Raw genomic sequence first — 17,077 nt, forward strand, 5'->3', positions numbered from 1 at the left:
CCCACCATTCTAGTCAATAACTAAACTCTCTCCCCAACCCCCACCAGTCTAGTCAATAACTAAACTCTCTCCCCAACCCCCACCATTCTAGTCAATAACTCAACTCTCTCCCCAACCCCCACCATTCTAGTCAATAACTCAACTCTCTCCCCGACCCCCACCAGTCTAGTCAATAACTCAACTCTCTCCCCAACCCCCACCAGTCTAGTCAATAACTCAACTCTCTCCCCAACCCCCACCAGTCTAGTCAATAACTATACTCTCTCCCCAACATCTTCCTTCTCATCTTTTTTTTATGTCTCAAGGGAAAGGCTTGGAAAACAAAAGCTTAATAAAAACACACATACACCTACACATTATCACACAGAAACAGTACATTCTCTATATACAGTGGCAAGAAAAAGTATGTGAACCCTTTGGAATTATTTGGATTTCTGCATAAATTGGTCATACAACTGGATCTGATCTTCATCTAAGTCACAACAACAGACAAACACAGTCTGCTTAAACTAATAACACACAAATTATTGTATTTTTCTTGTCTATATTGAATACATAATTTAAACATTCACAGTGTAGGTTGAAAAATGTATGTGAACCCCTAGGCTAATGACTTCTCCAAAAGCTGATTGGAGTCAGGAGTCAGCTAACCTGGAGTACAATCACTGAGACGAGATTAGAGATGTTGGTTAGAGCTGCCCTGCCCTGTATAAAACACTCACAAAATTTGAGTTTGCTATTCACAAGAAGCATTGCCTGGTGTGAACCATGCCTCGAACAAAAGAGATCTCAGAAGACCCAAGATTAAGAATTGTTGACTTGCATAAAGCTGGAAAGGGTTACAAAAGTATCTCTAAAAGCCTTGATGTTCATCAGTCCATGGTAAGACAAATTGTCTATAAATGGAGAAAGTTCAGCACTGTTGCTACTCTCCCTACGAGTGGCCATCCTGCAAAGATGACTGCAAGAGCACAGAGCAGAATGCTCAATGAGGCTAAGAAGAATCCTAGAGTGTCAGCTAAAGACTTACAGAAATCTCTGGAACATGCTAACATCTCTGTTGACGAGTCTACGATACGTAAAACACTAAACAAGAATGGTGTTCATGGGAGGACACCACAGATGAAGCCACTGCTGTCTAAAAAAACATTGCTGCACGTCTGAAGTTCGCAAAAGAGCATCTGGATGTTCTACAGCGCTGCTGGCAAAATATTCTGTGGACAGATTAAACTAAAGTTGAGTTGTTTGGAAGGAACACACAAAACTATGTGTGGAGAAAAAAAGGAACAGCACACCAACATCAAAACCTCATCCCAACTGTAAAGTATGGTGAAGGGAGCATCATGGTTTGGAGCTGCTTTTCTGCCTCAGGGCCTGGAGAGCTTTCTATCATCGACGGAAAAATGAATTCCCAAGTTTATCAATACATTTTGCAGGAGAGTGTAAGGCTATCTGTCCGCCAATTGAAGCTCAATAGAAGTTGGGTGATGCAACAGGACAACAACCCAAAACACAGAAGTAAATCAACAACAGTATGGCTTCAACAGAAGAAAATATGCCTTCTGGTGTGGCCCAGTCAGAGTCCTGACCTCAACCCGATGGAGATGCTGTGGCATGACCTCAAGCAAGCGGTTCACACCAGACATCCCAAGAATATTGCTGAACTGAAACAGTTTTGTAAAGAATGACCTCCTGAATGCAGGTCTGATCCGCAACTACAGAAAACATTTGGTTGAGGTTATTGCTGCCAAAAGAGGGTCAACCAGTTATTAAATCCAAGGGTTCACATACTTTTCCCACCCTGCTCTGTAAATGTTTACACGGTGTGTTCAATAAAGACATAAAATGTATTATTGTTTGTGTGTTATTAGTTTAAGCAGACTGTGTTTGTCTATTGTTGTGACTTAGATGAAGATCAGGTCAAATTTTATGACAACTTTATGCAGAAGTCGAGGTAATTCCAAAGGGTCACATCCTTTTTCTTGCCACTGTAGTTCATATCATAGGCCTATTAGTACAGTAGAGCTATTTTTACTTGCACACAATATAGCTGGGTCACCCCATCCTGCCCCTAGGGGCCCATGGCCCTGCAGCGCCCCAACCCAACACACCCCACTTTGCTTCAGGATCTTGAAACAATGAAACATTCATTATTGGCTTCAGGTATGTTAGGCCAAGGCCAGTGACAACCAACAGTGCAGCAGACCCCTAGGGACCGGACTGAGCAGCCCAGCAGCTAGGGATTGCCTAAATAGATATATCCTCTGATGTGGACATGTTTTAAATACAGACTCCTTTTGTCATACAGCATTCCATATAAGGCATCCAGACCTTATGAAAGTTTCCCAGTGTACCCTTAATCTGGTAATAAATCAAATCTAGTGATGCATAACTTGACATTTCTGCCATCCATTGTAGGAGGATAATGAACCTTCATATTAATGGTAATTCATTTCTTAGCCCCTATAAATAATAGGTTGCACAGTTTCTTCTGATAACAGTCTCCGGTATCAACATTTTCAAGCAAACAAAAACAGGTAGAAGGGAGAATCTGTAGACATGCTGAGATAAAAGAAGATACTCTTTGCCAGAATTCAGCCAGCCTTCACAAGACCATAACATATGCAAATATGTCCCCTTTACACCTCCAGCAGAATAATTTAATTTCCGAGTGCCTGATATTCAGTTTCACTGGCATATAGTACGTTCTATGGATGGTCTTAAACGGCAGTAATTTATGTCAGACTATATGAACATGACTGGGCATTCTAACATACAGTTGGAGTTGGAAGTTTACATACACCTTAGCCAAAAACATTTAAACTCAGTTTTTCACAATTCCTGACATTTAATCCTCGTAAAAATTCCCTGTCTTAGGTCAGTTAGGATCACCACTTTATTTTAAGAAATGTCAGAATAATAGTAGAAAGAATGATTTATTTCAGCTTTTATTTCTTTATCACATTCCCAGTGATTCAGAAGTTTACATACACTCAATTAGTATTTGGAAGCGTTGCCTTTAATAAATTGTTTAACTTGGGTCAAACGTTTCAGGTAGCCTTCCACAAGTTTCTCAGAATAAGTTGGGTGAATTTTGGCTCATTCCTCCTGACAGAACTGGTGTAACTGAGTCAGGTTTGTAGGCCTCCTTGCTCGCACACACTTTTTCAGTTCTTCCCACACATTTTCTATAGGATTGAGGTCAGGACTTAGTGATGGCCACTCCAGTACCTTGACTTTGTTGTCCTTAAGCCATTTTGCCACAACTTTGGAAGTATGCTTGGGGTCATTGTCCATTTGGAAGACCCATTTGCGACCAAGCTTTAACTTCCTGACTGATGTCTTGAGATGTTGCTTCAATATATCCACATAATTTTCCTCCCTCATGATGCCATCTATTTTGTGAAGTGCACCAGTCCCTCCTGCCGCAAAGCACCCCCACAACATGATGCTGCCACCCCCGTGCTTCAAGGTTGGGATGGTGTTCTTCGGCTTGCAAGCCACCCTTTTCCTCCAAACATAACGATGGTCATTATGGCCAAACAATTCTATTTTTGTTTCATCAGACCAGAGGACATTTCTCCAAAAAGTACGATCTTTGTCCCCATGTGCAGTTGCAAACCATAGTCTGGCTTTTTTATGGCGGTTTTTGAGCAGTGGCTTCTTCCTTGCTGAGTGGCCTTTCAGGTTATGTCGATATAGGACTCGTTTTACTGTGGATATAGATACTTTTATACCTGTGTCCTCCAGCATCTTCACAAGGTGCTTTGCTGTTGTTCTGGGATTGATTTGCACTTTTCACACCAAAGTATGTTCATCTCTAGGAGACAGAACGCGTCTCCTTCCTGAGCGGTATAACGCTGCGTGGTCCCATGGTGTTTATACTTATGTACTATTGTTTGTACAGATGAACGTGGTACCTTCAGGCATTTGGAAATTGCTCCCAAGGATGAACCAGACTTGTGGAGGTCTACACTTTTTTTTCTGAGGTCTTGGCTGATTTCTTTTGATTTTCCCATGATGTCAAGCAAAGAGGTACTGAGTTTGAAGGTAGGCCTTGAAATACATCCACAGGTACACATCCAATTGACTCAAATTATGTCAATTAGCCTAACAGAAGCTTCTAAAGCCATGACATCATTTTCTGGAGTTTTCCAAGCTGTTTAAAGGCACAGTCAACTTAGTGTATGTAAACTTCTGACCCACTGGAATTGTGATACAGTGAAATAATCTATCTGTAAACAATTGTTGGAAAAATCACTTGTGTCATGCACAAAGTAGATGTCCTAACCGACTTGCCAAATCTATAGTTTGTTAACAAGAAATTTGTGGAGTGGTTGAAAAACAAGTTTTAATGACTCCAACCTAAGTGTATGTTAACTTCCGACTTCAACTGTATCTCTATCTTCATCAATAGCGTCTCCCAGGTCTTCCTAACATTTTTGTTTGACATATTTTATGTCATTGGGAAAAGCCTCTATCAACCCTTGATACGGTGTGGAAATCAAATTTAGAGATTTGTCAGACTGCCTTAAAATAGTTTCAATCTCTGAAAAGAAGGGAAATAGCTTGGGAAACTGATTAATTAATACATTTACATTGCTATACTGACTAATAAAAAAACATATATTTAATGGTTTGGCCTCTGGTTTCATTGTTTGATTCAGGTGTAGTGTGACTGAGGCAAAAATAATTGCTAACTTTAGCCACGTTTTGGTTAGCTCTAGCTAAGGGTACAATGGTACGTCATCAAAATTACTTCTGTTGAAACGGGACAAAACAAAGGCTACAAACATTTCCATACACACAACAGCTGTTAGATACTGCGACCTGACAGATAGCTAGCTAGAGGCTAGCTAGAGCTGAACTGGCTGTGGTAGCTACTAGCTAGCTAGCTGCTAGTAGTTCATTCACTTCAGTGGAGATGGGATGAAACGTTAGCTAACGTAACATGTCAGTTATACTACTAGCTTAGCACTAGGAATAAATAAAACAAAATCTGTCAAACAGCTGTTATCTTGCCAGCTAGATCAGTCAATTTAAGAGTAGACAGTTTCTGCTCTGCTTGCTTTTAGAACTCAGAGAAAAAGCGCAACACAGACAGCAGCTGCCTCTGTTCATCTCTCTCGTGCTGGTCCTATATGCCAGCCTTTCAGAAGCTTTGCCTTCACACTGTCTGTCCCTGTGAGGTCATAAATCCACCCGCCTGAAACCAGAAAACAGCCTACCCGACCACTCTGAGGCGTCCGCATGATCCTGAACCACACTGGTGCCACGTTTTGTATCTCAGTACAATGATAAAACTGTGGGGGGGGGGGGGGGGGGGGGGGGTGACAAAAATGCAATTTCACAAAGTGTGTGTGGGGGGGTTCATGCCACCCGTCCCCATCCCAAGTGAACGTTGCTCCCATACTCCTCATCACGCCTCTCCTTCAGTGACTATGTCCCAAATGGCACCCTATTCTCTACATAATGCACAACGTACACCCTATGAGCCCTGGTCAAAGCAGGGCACTCTATAGGGACAAGGGGTTCCATTTGGGAGGCAACCAGTGAAAGTACCTCGCAGGATGTGTGTCTGGCTCGTCCGGCTAGTTATAGACTCATCAGTCTTACATAGAAAGCCTCATGGCTACTGCTGCGCCATTTATCATCCTATCTGTTTTCCCTCTCTATGGTTGTGTCTCCAAAATGTCACCTTATTCCCTATTTAGTGCACTACCTTAAACCAGGGCCAACAATACACCCTACCTGTCCAGAGCCATTTGGGATACAACCTACCTGTCCAGGGCTCTGACAGTAACTGAAATGACCACCTCTATCTGACCTCTTTGTTTCCCTCTCTTCTCTGTGTTGCCTAGACGATGACCCCTTGCAGCCGGTGACCCAGGACGAGACGGTGTCTGTGGGCGGCACGGTAACCCTGACCTGCCGGGTGGCAGCGAGTGACAACTCCTCCCTGCAGTGGTCCAACACGGCCCAGCAGACCTTGTACTTTGGAGAGAAGAGAGGTGAGGGAGGGAGGGAGAGAGAGAGAGAGGTTTGTGTGTGTGTTTGAGAGAAAGAGGGAGGAAGAGGAGTGTGATAGATCGTGAGAGACAGGAAAGGGGAAAAGAGAGTGTGTTAAAAAGAAAGAGAGAGAGAGAGACAGAGAGACAGAGTTTAAGAGTAGGGTTGTGACGGTCATGGAATTTTGGATGACTGTAATTGGTCAGAGAAATGACTGCAGTCTCCGTAAATACCCGTTAGAATAGATAAAAAATGCAAACTAACTGTTGTGGCTGTCTACTACCCTCTGAGAGGATCTGGTCTCAACCAGCCACAGTGCTGAACCAGATCCTGACCCATCACACTGACTCTCAGACAACAGTCTAGCCCCATCACACTGACTCTCAGACAACAGTCTAGCCCCATCACACTGACTCTCAGACAACAGTCTAGCCCCATCACACTGACTCTAAGACAACAGTCTAGCCCCATCACACTGACTCTCAGACAACAGTCTAGCCCCATCACACTGACTCTCAGACAACAGTCTAGCCCCATCACACTGACTCTCAGACAACAGTCTAGCCACATTACACTGACTCTCAGACAACAGTCTAGCCTCATCACACTGACTCTCAGACAACAGTCTAGCCCCATCACACTGACACTCAGACAACAGTCTAGCCCCATCACACTGACTCTCAGACAACAGTCTAGCCCCATCACACTGACTCTCAGACAACAGACTAGCCCCATCACACTGACTCTGAGACAACAGTCTAGCCCCATCACACTGACTCTCAGATAACAGTCTAGCCCCATCACACTGACTCTCAGACAACAGTCTAGCCCCATCACACTGACTCTGAGACAACAGTCTAGCCCCATCACACTGACTCTGAGACAACAGTCTAGCCCCATCACACTGACTCTCAGACAACAGTCTAGCCCCATCACACTGACGCTCAGACAACAGTCTAGAGCCCCATCACACTGACTCTCAGACAACAGTCTAGCCCCATCACACTGACTCTCAGACAACAGTCTAGCCCCATCACACTGACTCTCAGACAACAGACTAGCCCCATCACACTGACTCTGAGACAACAGTCTAGCCCCATCACACTGACTCTAAGACAACAGTCTAGCCCCATCACACTGACTCTCAGACAACAGTCTAGCCCCATCACACTGACTCTCAGACAACAGTCTAGCCCCATCACACTGACTCTCAGACAACAGTCTAGCCACATTACACTGACTCTCAGACAACAGTCTAGCCCCATCACACTGACTCTCAGACAACAGTCTAGCCCCATCACACTGACACTCAGACAACAGTCTAGCCCCATCACACTGACTCTCAGACAACAGTCTAGCCCCATCACACTGACTCTCAGACAACAGACTAGCCCCATCACACTGACTCTGAGACAACAGTCTAGCCCCATCACACTCACTCTCAGATAACAGTCTAGCCCCATCACACTGACTCTGAGACAACAGTCTAGCCCCATCACACTGACTCTGAGACAACAGTCTAGCCCCATCACACTGACGCTCAGACAACAGTCTAGAGCCCCATCACACTGACTCTCAGACAACAGTCTAGCCCCATCACACTGACTCTCAGACAACAGTCTAGCCCCATTCCACTGACTCTCAGACAACAGTCTAGCCCCATCACACTGACTCTGAGACAACAGTCTAGCCCCATCACACTGACTCTGAGACAACAGTCTAGCCCCATCACACTGACTCTGAGACAACAGTCTAGCCCCATCACACTGAATCTGAGACAACAGTCTAGCCCATCACACTGACTCTCAGACAACAGTCTAGCCCCATCACACTGACTCTCAGACAACAGTCTAGCCCCATCACACTGACTCTCAGACAACAGTCTAGCCCCATCCCACTGACTCTGAGACAACAGTCTAGCCCCATCACACTGACTCTCAGACAACAGTCTAGCCCCATCACACTGACTCTCAGAAAACAGTCTAGCCCCATCACACTGACTCTCAGACAACAGTCTAGCCCCATCCCACTGACTCTCAGACAACAGTCTAGCCCCATCACACTGACTCTGAGACAACAGTCTAGCCCCATCACACTGACTCTGAGACAACAGTCTAGCCCCATCACACTGACTCTGAGACAACAGTCTAGCCCCATCACACTGACTCTGAGACAACAGTCTAGCCCCATCACACTGACTCTCAGACAACAGTCTAGCCCCATCACACTGACTCTCAGACAACAGTCTAGCCCCATCTCACTGACTCTCAGACAACAGTCTAGCCCCATCACACTGACTCTCAGACAACAGTCTACCCCATCACACTGACTCTCAGATAACAGTCTAGCCCCATCACACTGACTCTCAGACAACAGTCTAGCCCCATCACACTGACTCTGAGACAACAGTCTAGCCCCATCACACTGACTCTGAGACAACAGTCTAGCCCCATCACACTGACTCTGAGACAACAGTCTAGCCCCATCACACTGACTCTCAGACAACAGTCTAGCCCCATCACACTGACTCTCAGACAACAGTCTAGCCCCATCACACTGACTCTCAGACAACAGTCTAGCCCCATCACACTGACTCTCAGACAACAGTCTAGCCCCATCACACTGACTCTCAGACAACAGTCTAGCCCCATCACACTGACTCTCAGACAACAGTCTAGCCCCATCACACTGACTCTCAGACAACAGTCTAGCCCCATCACACTGACTTTCAGACAACAGTCTAGCCCCATCCCACTGACTCTCAGACAACAGTCTAGCCCCATCACACTGACTTTGAGACAACAGTCTAGCCCCATCACACTGACTCTGAGACAACAGTCTAGCCCCATCACACTGACTCTGAGACAACAGTCTAGCCCCATCACACTGACTCTGAGACAACAGTCAGGCCCCATCACACTGACTCTCAGACAACAGTCTAGCCCCATCACACTGACTCTCAGACAACAGTCTAGCCCCATCACACTGACTCTCAGACAACAGTCTAGCCCCATCACACTGACTCTCAGACAACAGTCTAGCCCCATCCCACTGACTCTTGGACAACAGTCTAGCCCCATCACACTGACTCTGAGACAACAGTCTAGCCCCATCACACTGACTCAGACAACAGTCTAGCCCCATCACACTGACTCTGAGACAACAGTCTAGCCCCATCACACTGACTCTGAGACAACAGTCTAGCCCCATCACACTGACTCTGACACAACAGTCTAGCCCCATCACACTGACTCTCAGACAACAGTCTAGCCCCATCACACTGACTCTCAGACAACAGTCTAGCCCCATCACACTGACTCTCAGACAACAGTCTAGCCCCATCACACTGACTCTGAGACAACAGTCTAGCCCCATCACACTGACTCTGAGACAACAGTCTAGCCCCATCACACTGACTCTGAGACAACAGTCTAGCCCCATCACACTGACTCTGAGACAACAGTCTAGCCCCATCACACTGACTCTGAGACAACAGTCTAGCCCCATCACACTGACTCTCAGACAACAGTCTAGCCCCATCACACTGACTCTCAGACAACAGTCTAGCCCCATCACACTGACTCTCAGACAACAGTCTAGCCTCATCACACTGACTCTCAGACAACAGTCTAGCTCCATCACACTGACTCTGAGACAACAGTCTAGCCCCATCACACTGACTCTGAGACAACAGTCTAGCCCCATCACACTGACTCTGAGACAACAGTCTAGCCCCATCACACTGACTCTGAGACAACAGTCTAGCCCCATCACACTGACTCTGAGACAACAGTCTAGCCCCATCACACTGACTCTCAGACAACAGTCTAGCCCCATCACACTGACTCTCAGACAACAGTCTAGCCCCATCACACTGACTCTCAGACAACAGTCTAGCCCCATCACTCTGACTCTCAGACAACAGTCTAGCCCCATCACACTGACACTCAGACAACAGTCTACCCCATCACACTGACTCTCAGACAACAGTCTAGCCCCATCACACTGACTCTCAGACAACAGACTAGCCCCATCACACTGACTCTGAGACAACAGTCTAGCCCCATCACACTGACTCTCAGACAACAGTCTAGCCCCATCACACTGACTCTCAGACAACAGTCTAGCCCCATCACACTGACTCTGAGACAACAGTCTAGCCCCATCACACTGACTCTCAGACAACAGTCTAGCCCCATCACACTGACTCTCAGACAACAGTCTAGCCCCATCACACTGACGCTCAGACAACAGTCTAGAGCCCCATCACACTGACTCTCAGACAACAGTCTAGCCCCATCACACTGACTCTCAGACAACAGTCTAGCCCCATCCCACTGACTCTCAGACAACAGTCTAGCCCCATCACACTGACTCTGAGACAACAGTCTAGCCCCATCACACTGACTCTGAGACAACAGTCTAGCCCCATCACACTGACTCTGAGACAACAGTCTAGCCCCATCACACTGACTCTCAGACAACAGTCTAGCCCCATCACACTGACTCTCAGACAACAGTCTAGCCCCATCACACTGACTCTCAGACAACAGTCTAGCCCCCTCACACTGACTCTGAGACAACAGTCTAGCCCCATCACACTGACTCTCAGACAACAGTCTAGCCTCATCACACTGACTCTCAGACAACAGTCTAGCCCCATCACACTGACTCTCAGACAACAGTCTAGCCCCATCCCACTGACTCTCAGACAACAGTCTAGCCCCATCACACTGACTCTCAGACAACAGTCTAGCCCCATCTCACTGACTCTCAGACAACAGTCTAGCCCCATCACACTGACTCTCAGACAACAGTCTAGCCCCATCACACTGACTCTGAGACAACAGTCTAGCCCCATCACACTGACTCTGAGACAACAGTCTAGCCCCATCACACTGACTCTGAGACAACAGTCTAGCCCCATCACACTGACTCTGAGACAACAGTCTAGCCCCATCACACTGACTCTCAGACAACAGTCTAGCCCCATCACACTGACTCTGAGACAACAGTCTAGCCCCATCACACTGACTCTGAGACAACAGTCAGGCCCCATCACACTGACTCTCAGACAACAGTCTAGCCCCATCACACTGACTCTGAGACAACAGTCTAGCCCCATCACACTGACTCTCAGACAACAGTCTAGCCCCATCACACTGACTCTCAGACAACAGTCTAGCCCCATCACACTGACTCTCAGACAACAGTCTCGCCCCATCACACTGACTCTCAGACAACAGTCTAGCCCCATCACACTGACTCTCAGACAACAGTCTAGCCCCATCACACTGACTCTCAGACAACAGTCTAGCCCCATCACACTGACTCTCAGACAACAGTCTAGCCCCATCACACTGACTCTCAGACAACAGTCTAGCCCCATCACACTGACTCTGAGACAACAGTAGCCCCATCACACTGACTCTCAGACAACAGTCTAGCCCCATCACACTGACTCTCAGACAACAGTCTAGCCCCATCACACTGACTCTCAGACAACAGTCTAGCCCCATCACACTGACTCTCAGACAACAGACTAGCCCCATCACACCTACTCTGAGACAACAGTCTAGCCCCATCACACTGACTCTCAGACAACAGTCTAGCCCCATCACACTGACACTCAGACAACAGTCTAGCCCCATCACACTGACTCTCAGACAACAGTCTAGCCCCATCACACTGACTCTGAGACAACAGTCTAGCCCCATCACACTGACTCTGAGACAACAGTCAGGCCCCATCACACTGACTCTCAGACAACAGTCTAGCCCCATCACACTGACTCTGAGACAACAGTCTAGCCCCATCACACTGACTCTCAGACAACAGTCTAGCCCCATCACACTGACTCTCAGACAACAGTCTAGCCCCATCACACTGACTCTCAGACAACAGTCTCGCCCCATCACACTGACTCTCAGACAACAGTCTAGCCCCATCACACTGACTCTCAGGCAACAGTCTAGCCCCATCACACTGACTCTCAGACAACAGTCTAGCCCCATCACACTGACTCTCAGACAACAGTCTAGCCCCATCACACTGACTCTCAGACAACAGTCTAGCCCCATCACACTGACTCTGAGACAACAGTAGCCCCATCACACTGACTCTCAGACAACAGTCTAGCCCCATCACACTGACTCTCAGACAACAGTCTAGCCCCATCACACTGACTCTCAGACAACAGTCTAGCCCCATCACACTGACTCTCAGACAACAGACTAGCCCCATCACACCTACTCTGAGACAACAGTCTAGCCCCATCACACTGACTCTCAGACAACAGTCTAGCCCCATCACACTGACACTCAGACAACAGTCTAGCCCCATCACACTGACTCTCAGACAACAGTCTAGCCCCATCACACTGACTCTGAGACAACAGTCTAGCCCCATCACACTGACTCTGAGACAACAGTCAGGCCCCATCACACTGACTCTCAGACAACAGTCTAGCCCCATCACACTGACTCTGAGACAACAGTCTAGCCCCATCACACTGACTCTCAGACAACAGTCTAGCCCCATCACACTGACTCTCAGACAACAGTCTAGCCCCATCACACTGACTCTCAGACAACAGTCTCGCCCCATCACACTGACTCTCAGACAACAGTCTAGCCCCATCACACTGACTCTCAGGCAACAGTCTAGCCCCATCACACTGACTCTCAGACAACAGTCTAGCCCCATCACACTGACTCTCAGACAACAGTCTAGCCCCATCACACTGACTCTCAGACAACAGTCTAGCCCCATCACACTGACTCTGAGACAACAGTAGCCCCATCACACTGACTCTCAGACAACAGTCTAGCCCCATCACACTGACTCTCAGACAACAGTCTAGCCCCATCACACTGACTCTCAGACAACAGTCTAGCCCCATCACACTGACTCTCAGACAACAGACTAGCCCCATCACACCTACTCTGAGACAACAGTCTAGCCCCATCACACTGACTCTCAGACAACAGTCTAGCCCCATCACACTGACACTCAGACAACAGTCTAGCCCCATCACACTGACACTCAGACAACAGACTAGCCCCATCACACTGACTCTGAGACAACAGTCTAGCCCCATCACACTGACTCTCAGACAACAGACTAGCCCCATCACACTGACACTCAGACAACAGCTAGTCCCATCACACTGACTCTCAGACAACAGACTAGCCCCATCACACTGACTCTCAGACAACAGTCTAGCCCCATCACATACACATACACACACACACACACACACACACACACACACACACACACACACACACACACACACACACAAACATAAATAAAATAGCATACAATGGGTGTAGACTTTACCGTGAAATGCTTACAAGCCTTTCCCAACGTAGGGTAAATAAATAAATAGTAATAGAAATGGAATAAAATACACAAGAATGGAGCTATATACAGGAAGTAGCAGATCACTGTGGAGCTATATACAGGAAATACCAGATCAATGTGGAGCTATATACAGGAAATACCAGATCAATGTGGAGCTATATACAGGAAGTACCAAATCACTGTGGAGCTATATACAGGAAGTAGAAAATCAATGTGGAGCTATATACAGGAAGTACCAGATCACTGTGGAGCTATATACAGGAAGTACCAGATCAATGTGGAGCTATATACAGGAAGTACCAGATCAATGTGGAGCTATATACAGGAAGTACCAGATCACTGTGAAGCTATATACAGGAAGTACCAGATCAATGTGGAGCTATATACAGGAAGTACCAGATCAATGTGGAGCTATATACAGGAAGTACCAGATCAATGTGGAGCTATATACAGGAAGTACCAGATCAATGTGGAGCTATATTCAGGAAGTACCAGATCAATGTGGAACTATATACAGGAAGTACCATATCACTGTGGAGCTATATACAGGATGTACCAGATCAATGTGGAGCTATATACAGGAAGTACCAGATCACTGTGGAGCTATATACAGGAAGTACCAGATCAATGTGGAGCTATATGTATGGAAGTAACAGTGTCAGATCAATGTGGAGCTTTTTACAGGAAGTACCAGATCAATGTGGAACTATATACAGGAAGTACCAGATCACTGTGGAGCTATATACACGAAGTACCAGTACCAGATCACTGTGGAGCCATATACAGGAAGTACCATATCACTGTGGAGCTTTATACAGGAAGTACCAGATCACTGTGGAGCTATATACAGGAAGTACCAGATCAATGTGGAGCTATATACAGGAAGTACCAGATCAATGTGGAGCTATATACAGAAAGTACCAGATGACTGTGGAACTATATACAGGAAGTACCAGATCAATGTGGAGCTATATACAGGAAGTACCAGTACCAGATCAATGTGGAGCTATATACAGGAAATACCAGATGACTGTGGAGCTATATACAGGAAGTATCAGATCACTGTGGAGCTTTATCCAGGAAGTACCAGATCCTAAAAGTATTTGGTTTTAAATATACTTATGTATCAAAAGTAAATGTAATTGCAAAAATATACCTAAGTATCAAAGACCACTGTATATAACCCACCTGAACAAGGACCCGAATTGATATCCATAATGCTTAACCTACTTATCACGGAGGCAAAAACGGCCGACAGTAATGGGAGGAGACCTCAACCTTATCATGAATTCTACGTTAGATTGTCAACGCAACATAAATCACAAGGCAGAGAAGGCTGCAGTGATACTAAGAAGGGCAGACGTAGAGGTGTGTCTGATAGATGTTTGGAGAGCTTTACACCCCAAAGAAAATTACTTTACATACTACTCTACAGCACTACTCAAGATTAGACTATTTCTTCATGTTTAAAACGGATGTAGCCAAAGTCATCAACTGCCACATTAGAGCAATGGCAATATCATGCTAAATATGAAAATAAATATGGGACTAGAGAAAAGCTCCACAGTTTGGAGATTAAATAATTAACATCTACATTACATTCTATTTAAGAATAGAAAAAGGGCAACACTTAAAAAAAGATCTGGAAATGAATGATTTTGGAGAGGTCTCCCCTATAATGGTATGGGAATGGGCCAAGGAAGTGCTTCAAGGTGAGATAATAGCATATGCTTCTTAAAAAATAAAGGAGAAAGAAACATTAGAACTACAAAAGACCTTGATCAGGCTTCAAAGTAAACATATAAGTAATGGAAACCTACTGATATAAAAATGCCTAGATCAAATTAAGTCGGACAGTACAATAAAGGCCAACATACCAGGAATTAAAGATAACTCAGAAATCCTTACTAAAAGAACCGAAATAGCTAATGAATTTGCCAAATGTTACCAATAAACTCTATATTCCAGAGGTACAAGAATCTAACATAGAATAAATAAAAAATACATAGAACATTTTTTATACCTGAAGTGACAGATTAACAAAATGCAAAGTTAATTAAACCAATAACTGAAGAAAAACTGATGGTTACCATTCAAAAAACAAAAAAATTACAAATGTTCGGTAGCAATAGATACACTAATGAATTCTATAAGGAATTCAAACAAGACATAATACCTTTCTTCTGTAAAGCCCTCAACTGGGCTCTCAACAACAGAGAGTACCACCAACCTAGAGCTCCTCTATTGTTCATTTTAATTCAGCAGAATGTGCATTGTATCGACCAATATCGTTGCTGAATGGCGGTTAAAAATAGCTTACATCAATTATTGGAAATAGATTAAGTAATATAATCCCTGATATCATAAACTCTGACCAAACAGACTTTTGAGCTATAATGTCAGGCAAACGTTTAATGTAATGGAACACGCTCTCAATAAAAAACATAAACTGCCGATGCTAACCTTAGATGCAGAGAAAGCCTTTGGAAGGGTTTTATGGCCTTTCATCTTCGAAATGTAACAATTTTTACTTTTGTGAAGCTATCTTGAACTGGCTGTAAATTATGCTTAAAACGCCAAATGTCAGAGTAAGGGTAAATGGAACACTATCACGCTCTTTTGACCTCCGAAGGGGTCAAGACAGGGTGATCCTTTGTCACCTTCAATCTTCATTTTATATATGGAACCATTAGCTGAAAATATAAGAAATAACCCGAAAATTCAAGGTCTACAGATCAATCAGGAAGAACACAAATTAGCAATGTACGCAGACAATGTGATTCTCTACTAAACAAACATACCTCAGTTAGTTCCCACTATTATGGATGAAGTAAAACAATCCAGTGTCATGTCTGGGTACAGACTAAATACAGGGAAATCAGAAGCTATGACGGTAGGCCAATCAATATCCCAAGACATCAAAGCTAAGTTTGAACTTAAACGGGATCAAAATAAATTGAAATATTTTGGGATTACTATCCCCCAAGATCTAACAAAACTACATCAGTATAACTTTGGAACATTGGAAAACCAGCTTTTACTGGACCTACAAAGATGGAAATTAGTACCTTTAACAATAACAGGAAGAATTAAAACTATTAAAATGAATGTCCTCCCAAGATTTGTATTCCTTTTCCGGAATCTACCAATAACTTTTTCCTCCCCAAATAAAGCCAGTGTCAAATCTTACAACAATCAAAGAACATAAACAAGCAGGGGAGCTAGCATTACCAAACCTTATTGATTATTACATAGCCGCCAATTAAAATAATTTATTGTAAGGATGAATCCAGCATTAACAGCTAAATGGAGACAGATGGAAATCCAACAAGTGGAAAAACCAAAAAGTTAAACTATATTTATGAAGACAATCAATACACACATTAGGAAAATAGAAAATACATGTATAAATTACACCAATGATCTGGACAAAGATCACCAAAACACAACGTATCCAAACAGACCTGATCTAATTGTAATGGACGGTGACTTTAAGCCAAGTATTATTGGTGATGATGGTCTGAAAAGGACTGAGCAGGTATCATCAGAGATTCACAGACAAGGGGATAGATACATTTGAGAATCTATCAAAAAAGTACAACCTCCAGAACTCTCAGTTTTACAATTATTTACAAGTAAGAAGCTACTGTATATTACTAAAGCAGGGGGACCTAATAAAACACTTAATGAGATACATCACTCT

General features: G+C 44.8%; 1 protein-coding gene across 3 annotated transcripts in view; it reads left to right on the top strand.

The window, feature by feature from the left end:
• The window catches only part of cadm3 (cell adhesion molecule 3), a 136,096-nt gene that overhangs the window by 60,839 nt on the left and 58,180 nt on the right, over positions 1 to 17,077 (top strand). For all 3 annotated transcript variants that reach the window (XM_014141079.3, XM_014141081.3, XM_014141083.3), the window contains exon 3: positions 5,862 to 6,011. In XM_014141079.3, the coding sequence (XP_013996554.3) occupies positions 5,862 to 6,011 (150 nt within the window). The remainder of the gene's footprint in view (positions 1 to 5,861; positions 6,012 to 17,077) is intronic.

Source organism: Salmo salar, chromosome 14 (genome assembly GCF_965601325.2).
Source record: "Salmo salar chromosome 14, fSalSal1, whole genome shotgun sequence".
Classification (NCBI taxonomy): Eukaryota; Metazoa; Chordata; class Actinopteri; order Salmoniformes; family Salmonidae; genus Salmo; species Salmo salar.